General features: G+C 38.1%; 2 protein-coding genes across 3 annotated transcripts; one reads left to right on the top strand and one right to left on the bottom strand.

Moving 5' to 3' along the window:
* Positions 1 to 564: 564 nt before the first annotated feature.
* LOC113043969 (uncharacterized) lies at positions 565 to 4,342 on the top strand. The gene is made up of 5 exons (XM_026203518.1): positions 565 to 1,495; positions 2,275 to 2,795; positions 3,621 to 3,701; positions 3,805 to 4,202; positions 4,310 to 4,342. Exons 2-5 carry the CDS (start codon positions 2,546 to 2,548, stop codon positions 4,340 to 4,342), a joined length of 762 nt encoding a protein of 253 aa, XP_026059303.1. The 5' UTR covers positions 565 to 1,495; positions 2,275 to 2,545.
* On the bottom strand, positions 4,174 to 7,295 carry LOC113044421 (SH3 and multiple ankyrin repeat domains protein 3-like). 2 transcript variants are annotated; one of them, XR_003275877.1, is made up of 5 exons: positions 6,455 to 7,295; positions 5,818 to 5,989; positions 5,292 to 5,744; positions 4,895 to 4,962; positions 4,174 to 4,787 (listed from the first exon to the last, which is right to left on the bottom strand). XR_003275877.1 is itself a non-coding variant. In XM_026204402.1 (3 exons), the coding sequence occupies exons 1-3, from the start codon at positions 6,653 to 6,655 to the stop codon at positions 5,407 to 5,409; spliced, it is 711 nt and encodes a 236-aa protein (XP_026060187.1). In that variant the 5' UTR covers positions 6,656 to 7,295; the 3' UTR covers positions 4,981 to 5,406. The 2 variants fall into 2 exon arrangements, 1 of the variants encoding a protein (XP_026060187.1); XM_026204402.1 differs by lacking the exons at positions 4,174 to 4,787; positions 4,895 to 4,962 and having other exon boundaries at positions 4,981 to 5,744.
* Positions 7,296 to 8,085: the final 790 nt, after the last annotated feature.

The raw sequence follows: 8,085 nt of genomic DNA, 5'->3' as shown, positions 1-8,085 counted from the left end.
TGAAGTCCACTCAAATTTTTGAATCGATTTTGCTTGACAATCCTCTTAAGGCTGCGGTTCTCTCGGTTGGTTGGGCATTTTTTCCTTCCACACTAACATGCTTGGACAACACGGTCTCACTCCCAACTCGTCACATATGGACGCTTGGTCAGGACCCCTTGGCGTCACATTTTAACGCACTGGGTATCCCTTTGGCGTTATTTTTCAACGAGCAGGGCAGTCCAATTGACTTCTATGGAACCCTGAACCCGAGCCTGAGGCGCCGAAATTTGACGTTTTGGGTAAGCACGCGCAGCCCTTTGTTTGCTGTGGATGAAAAAAAAAAAAAAAAAGTTCGCTGTGGATGGATCTAGACTACAATAAATACGAACAGATAGGAATAGGCTACAATAAATGATCTATGCTGAGGCTGGTTAAATGGTGTCCCCCATATCATCTTTATCTGGCCACACAACTAGGTTTTAATGTTAAGAAATCCCTCGCAGTCTGATATCAAAGCGCCCTCTGAGAAATAGGGGGAGCGTTCGTTGTGCTGTTTAACAGCATTCAGCAGTGAGTTTAACAACGCTCTACTGCAGGTAGAATAGCCTCCAGATGTGAGTTTAACCAAAACAACGATCAACTGCAGGTAAAACACTATTCAGCGGTGAGTTTAACAACGCTCTACTGCAGGTAGAACAGCATCCAGATGTGAGTTTAACCAAAACAACGATCAACTGCAGGTAAAACACTATTCAGCGGTGAGTTTAACAACGCTCTACTGCAGGTAGAACAGCATCCAGATGTGAGTTTAACCAAAACAACGATCAACTGCAGGTAAAACACTATTCAGAGATGAGTTTAACAACGCTCTACTGCAGGTAGAATAGCCTCCAGATGTGAGTTTAACCAAAACAACGATCAACTGCAGGTAAAACACTATTCAGCGGTGAGTTTAACAACGCTCTACTGCAGGTAGAACAGCATCCAGATGTGAGTTTAACCAAAACAACGATCAACTGCAGGTAAAACACTATTCAGCGGTGAGTTTAACAACGCTCTACTGCAGGTAGAACAGCATCCAGATGTGAGTTTAACCAAAACAACGATCAACTGCAGGTAAAACACTATTCAGCGGTGAGTTTAACAACGCTCTACTGCAGGTAGAACAGCATCCAGATGTGAGTTTAACCAAAACAACGCTCAACTGCAGGTAAAACACTATTCAGCGGTGAGTTTAACAACGCTCTGCGGTGCGTGCAGTAAGCAGTTTAAGCGTTTTCTGCCAGGTCACAGGGTAAGTGACTAATTATAGGTGATGCATGCTGGATAATGTTTATTTTTATTTTTATAGGAGTCTGGTATTGATAAATAAATGCACATATGCTTGTGTTCGATTAATCAATGTCTTGTTTATTTATTTATTTATTAAATATCCTCTAAATTAATAACTCTGACGTCATTGTATGGCGCGATCGTGATCCCGAGGTTCATTGCGTTTTTCCCTTTCCACTCGGTAAGTAGAAATTAATTAATAGAGATCGAGACTATCCTTAAATTTACACAATAAAACTGTAGAATCAGGACAAGTTGTGTTTAGAACTTTAAGACGTGTAAGGCAGCAATTTATTAGGACGGTTAATGATAGAAAATTAAATATATATATATATATTTAAATTACTTGCTGCACCACATGTGCAGTAGGCTAGCAAAGTTAGCTAATTAAATTCAAAGTTAATTTTTTTTCCGCATATAATCATGAAGGTGCAATCATGGGGAATACAAGATTTTCAGTACTGATGTGTTTCCAGTTACCTATTTTATATAGCTCAAACTATTAAGCCATTTTAGCTAACATTATAAATGGTCAGGCCAGTAATTGTTTAAAATCCACGGATAATTTGATAATAAATGCCTAAATATTACCTATAATAATCAGTAGAAACAAATTCATAACAACAACAGTTTTGTGTCTCAGCACAATTTCTCACTATAGAATAAAACCATGTGTATAATTAATGTAATAATAAATGATGTTGTCATAAGTTACTGATTGATTCATGTACTTTTTTACAGTGAGTTCTGCTGTGGTTTTGTTTGGAACTATTTTTGTTGGCGAAATAGAGCAAAACTTACATTATTAACAATCACAATCAATTAACAATTAATAAAATCAATTTTACATACATTCAAGCCCAATCTGACAACACAGGTGAAGAGAATACTTGTGTAAAATGTTAAATTCTGTTTTTTTTGTTTTGTTTGTCTGTTTGTATGTTTTTTCTTTATCATTAGGTCCCTCAAATTTGCCAGCAAAAATTATCTTTATTCTAACACTCCACCACATACACACACACACACACACACACAAATAAATAACAAAGGCACTTTTAAGAGTCACGTTCGTCTTGTTCACCTTTACCCATCACCTGTACTCTCTTCAGCTCTCTTTCTCGCTCCCCTCTCCTCTCTTTGTCTCTCTTTGTCCCCCCTCCCTGTATATTTATTTATTTGTCCATCTCTTTGTTGTGAGTCTTTCTGTCTGTTTGTTTTTCTGTCCATCACTATGTCCATGAGTGATTCAGAAATCCAAGAAAATCTAATGGTCTTGGATAACTTGGTTGATCATCAAGAACTGAAGGATGAGCTCCAAAGTCTTGATGACTTTCTTGGTGAGCTGCAAGAAGAGGAGGCGGCAGCAGCACCATCAAAGACACCTGAGCCAAGGCAACCAAAGGTGCACTGGAGAAAAAGAGACGTGCATGGAAATATTGTCTATGCAAGGCCGAGATCAAGCAGGGATCAGTCAAAAAAGGGTCAGTATTGTTTTTCATTTAAGATTTTTTGAGAAATCACATTGTTTAGGACCTTAATTTTGTAATAAAGCAATTAAGAAAATGAAGGAATACATGTTTAGCTTGATATTTCAGGGAAACAATCAAACCAGAACTAGTGATTTGATTTCTGACATAAAAAGTAGATTTATTAAAGATGTCAATAGTCTTAAGTGAAAGTGAAAAATTAAGTGAAAGTGGGGCATTAATGTTAATATTAAATATTTTTGTAAAGCAGTATGAACTACAAAATTAGCACATAAAAAAATGTTTATTTTTGGTCTGTTATGACATTTTAGGAAATCTTGTCAATATTATGGTTATGCAGTAAAATGTGCCTGCCTGGTTACCATCATAATAAATCGCTTGCAAGTTATTGGTCTTGGTTATTGGTTATTACTGGTCTTTTCGTAATTTATTCACCCTCAAATTGTTTCAAACCTGAATTCATTTATTTGTTCTGCTGAACACAAAGGAATATATTTTGATGAATATGGGTAACCAAACAGTTGTGGGACACCGGTGACTTCCTTAGTATGGAGAAAGAAATACTATGGAAGTCAGTGGGGTCCACCAACTGTTTGGTTACATACAATCTTCAAAATAGCTTCCTTTTTGTTCAGCTGACCAAAGAAATTAATACAGGTTTAGAACTCTTTAAGGGTGAGTAAATGATGACAGAATTAAAAATTTTGGGTGAACTATCCCACTAAACAGTGAGCTTGTGCCATTTAAGTCTGGTAATTTCAGTTGTAAATTTGAATAATATATGTAAATGTTGATTTGTGTTGTTTTTATCCTCTACAGCTGATCACATTCAGAACACTGATCCTACCTTCAATGCTCCTGACACTAACTGTGAGGTGGCCTATGCTCCAGAGACTGTTGGTGTGTACTTCATTGTACACCATTTTCATTGTTTCCATTTATATCTGACAGTGGGTTAGAATGTTAATAAATGTTTGCATTTTTGAATTTGCTATTTTAACAGAGTGTTTTCTACAAGATCTCCAGCACTCACTGAGGGATTCCTCAGGTGATGAGGCATCACCTCTTGGAACCCCAAGAGATCCTCTTCTGGCATCTTCGAACTGGGGCATTCGTCAGAGTCTCTTTTCAGAGAGGTGGAGGGCAGAGAGACCCCGTCTGGTAAACACGGCTGCAGCAAAAGAAAGTGTGGCAACACACATCTGCCAGCAGTGTTGGAGCAGTCCAGCAGTTATCCGGTGCAGTGACTGTCGACCACACCCCTTCTTCTGTGCTGAATGTGACATCAGCATGCACACCAGACATGTCCTCCACAATAGAGATGCCATGACTGCTGGCTTCTTCCAGCCATTGCCTCCAACCCATGTCATTACACACATTTGTGTCCTTGTATACAACCATGTATACAAGAACGCACACACAAACACACTTTACATACTATAACTCTTTTTTTATGTGAATGGCACCCGCACCAATCCCTTTATTTGTTTTTTCTGTCTGATCCTCAGGATTGCAGATCTAGCTCTTCCCAATGCCTCTAGCTCATCGCTATTTAAATCAGAGTACTGACCATCGACCTCACACCAGTTTTTCTACAGGCTACCTCAGAGGATTATTTACTGCCAAGATCTGGGAGCTTATAACAAAAAAAATCAAAATTTCTTTTTCACATTTATTGACTGACAGCTCTCCTGTCCTAATGTTGAGAGAAATAAAGTGCTAAAGAGGTGTTGTGTGTGCTGTGTTAACATGATGGTTGTTGTAGCTCTCAGTCCTGCAGAGTTTAGCTCCAACCCTCATAAAAACTCACCTGCCTGTAGCTTTCTAGCAACCTTTCAGACCTTGATGATCTTGTTCAGGTGTGTTTGATTGTATTGGGTCATGGAATGGACTAATCCATTGCATTGAAATGGAATTAACTAGGAAATAAAACATGACTTACCACACAGTGCAAGGCAACCAGTGAACTTTCAATTCAGCTTTCCCCTACACAAACACAAACAAACACAAGTAATAATTTAACTTTAACTGTTTAAGCAATCACTGGATATTACCTTTGAAAGGCCAGCACATGGCCTAATAAGACATTTTACCTCATTTATTCGTTCCCCAGTTATTTTATCAAAAAGGAAAACCTTCTGCCTCCTACATTTTTGACAACCTGAAATAATGAAAAGACAAGTTTTTTAAGCCACGAATGCCATCATGCTTTATAGCTGAATCACACAAGCCCATATTTATAAATTCACATGTGAGGAGATATGCAGTCTTTTCCATTCGTGTCAAAGTGAATTTGTTCCTGTTTTTGTCAATCAAGCAAAATGTACAGGATTGGTTTCCCAACGCCCTTGGACATTGGCCACTAACACAGAGCTAAATAAATATGTAAATAACAAAATACTGTGAACTGGCTATCAATGATGAAGTCAGCTTTGACTGGGAGCAATTTTATGAATAGTGTGGAGTAAGTTGTACCATGCAAAAAGTTACCTTTTCTTCTGTTCTTTACCAGTGGCACCTCCTGACTCAAAGGCTTGGAAATGGAAGAGGCAGATGGATATGGAGGAGAGACAGGGGTGGTAGAGTTTGACGCGGTAAAAGTGTTTTACCTTCTTTTCCTCTGCCGCAGTGGAGGTGGAAGAGGGGAAGAAAGTGAGGGAAGAACAGTTGTAGAAGTAGCAGAGGAAGGAGGACAGAGAGAGGTTGGAGAGAGCGAGCAAGGCACAGGAACAAGATTGAGAAGAAATACAGTTTCAGGCTGCTTGGTGAGGCTCTCCGGCCGCTCCGCGGCGACGCTCTCCGGCCGCTCCGCGGGGACGCTCTCCGGCCGCTCCGCGGGGACGCTCTCCGGCCGCTCCGCGGGGACGCTCTCCGGCCGCTCCGCGGGGACGCTCTCCGGCCGCTCCGCGGGGACGCTCTCCGGCTGCTGGGCTGTGGAGGTTGCTAAAATACAAATTTAATATGTACATAGTAACAAAGAAATATACATGTATTCTAAACAAAACATTACTCTTACCTTTTGTTAAGATAAACTCATAAGCCCTCCGCATCTTCTCCAAAAACACTTTGGTGACAGGAGTGGGGTGCAGATGCGTGATAATATCTGCCACCCACTTATTTGAAGCCCTTTTGTCCTGTTTCCCAATAAATAAAATTGGCTTGTATCCGACAGCCTCAAGTTTCAGCACCTGAAATGAACAAAAGCAGTTATTAAACTTCATTAGTTATTACACACATTAATTAGTTACAGTACACCCACTGATGTATTAGAAACATCAGTACTGTTAAATAAATTTCATTTAATGAAAAACAATGCAAGAAAATAAGCCATAACCCGTTTCATTAAGATTATTTTAGAAGACACATTACTCTTGAACTGTATACAATCGATCATCAATATAAGGTAAGGACAGAGGTACTGCTAGTTTCTGCCATTGCCATCATGACTTACTTAATACTTGACACAGAATACAATTTAGTAACTCTTTAACAAAATGTATAAGTAAAGATGGATTCTTCCATGTATGAAATAAGATGTATGTAAATATGTTTGTAAAGGCCAGATCATATTAGTATGATATTTAGTATGTCAAAAACATGGACTTTCGGTTTCACTTCACAATAATGTATGAAATATGAACTTTTTAACTTACTGCAATACGGGCAGAATCAATTATACGCCCAGCATTTCTGCTTTTAAGGACAGATTTCCCCCACTGGCTATCCAGTGATGCCACTTTTTCTTTTATTTTGTTTTTGGTGGACAGGCTTCCAAAGCAGACATGACAAGTTTTCCTGCTTGCCTGATTGGGAGTCTGGCAAGAAGGGCAGGGCCTGAATTTGGGCCTTGTCATGACTAGACAAGAAATATACACAAAAACAAACAACAGATGGACAAACTGTTACGATAAAGAGGATTTTTAGGAACTATTAAGAGAACTGGAAGGATGGTCAAATAAAACAAATAAAGATGAAAATAGAGATAAATATATAGAGAGAGCTAAAAAGAGAGTGACAAGTAAACTACAGCACAGACAGGTAAACAGGACGGACGTGGCTCTTAAAAGTGCCTTTATTGTGTGTGAGTGAGTGAGTGAGTGAGTGTGTTTGTCTGTATGTGTGGTCGAGGTTTGGAATAAAGAGCAGGCAAATTTGAAAGACCTGATGAGAGAGAAAAAAAATATATTAATAATTTAACACCTTACACCAGAGGTGTCAAACTCAGTTCCTGAAGGGGCTCAGCCCTGCTCCAGGAAACATACCTTTAACTTTCAAATAAACCTTAAGGACTCGATTAGCTGAGTAAGGTGCATTTAATTAGGGTTGGAACTAAACTCTACAGGGCTGCGACCCTCCGGGAATTGAGTTTGACACCTATGCCTTACACTTTACACCAGTATTCTTCATTAATGTTACCAGATTTAACAGTTTTTCCACCCATTTGGTTGATTTTGGGTTGCACCATGTGTGAATAAATGAGCTTGGGAAGGTGGAATTTTGTAATTTTAATACAAAAGAAAGAAATAGAAAAATTGCAATGTTCAACATAGCCTCCTATATAACCTCTGAACGAACATTTAAATTATTTATTTTATAGTGAGAAATTGTGCTGAGACACAAAACTGTTGTTGTTATGAATTTGTTTCTACTGATTATTATAGATAATATTTAGGCATTTATTATCAAATTATCCGTGGATTTTAAACAATTACTGGCCTGACCATTTATAATGTTAGCTAAAATGGCTTAATAGTTTGAGCTATATAAAATAGGTAACTGGAAACACATCAGTACTGAAAATCTTGTATTCCCCATGATTGCACCTTCATGATTATATGCGAAAAAAAATTAACTTTGAATTTAATTAGCTAACTTTGCTAGCCTACTGCACATGTGGTGCAGCAAGTAATTTAAATATATATATATTTAATTTTCTATCATTAACCGTCCTAATAAATTGCTGCCTTACACGTCTTAAAGTTCTAAACACAACTTGTCCTGATTCTACAGTTGTATTGTGTAAATTTAAGAATAGTCTCGATCTCTATTAATTAATTTCTACTTACCGAGTGGAAAGGGAAAAACGCAATGAACCTCGGGATCACGATCGCGCCATACAATGACGTCAGAGTTATTAATTTAGAGGATATTTAATAAATAAATAAATAAACAAGACATTGATTAATCGAACACAAGCATATGTGCATTTATTTATCAATACCAGACTCCTATAAAAATAAAAATAAACATTATCCAGCATGCATCACCTATAATTAGTCACTTA

Source organism: Carassius auratus, chromosome 26 (genome assembly GCF_003368295.1).
Source record: "Carassius auratus strain Wakin chromosome 26, ASM336829v1, whole genome shotgun sequence".
In the NCBI taxonomy this organism is placed as follows: Eukaryota; Metazoa; Chordata; class Actinopteri; order Cypriniformes; family Cyprinidae; genus Carassius; species Carassius auratus.
Note: the sequence above shows the minus strand (reverse complement) of the source record. Positions and strands in the feature narration are given on the sequence as shown.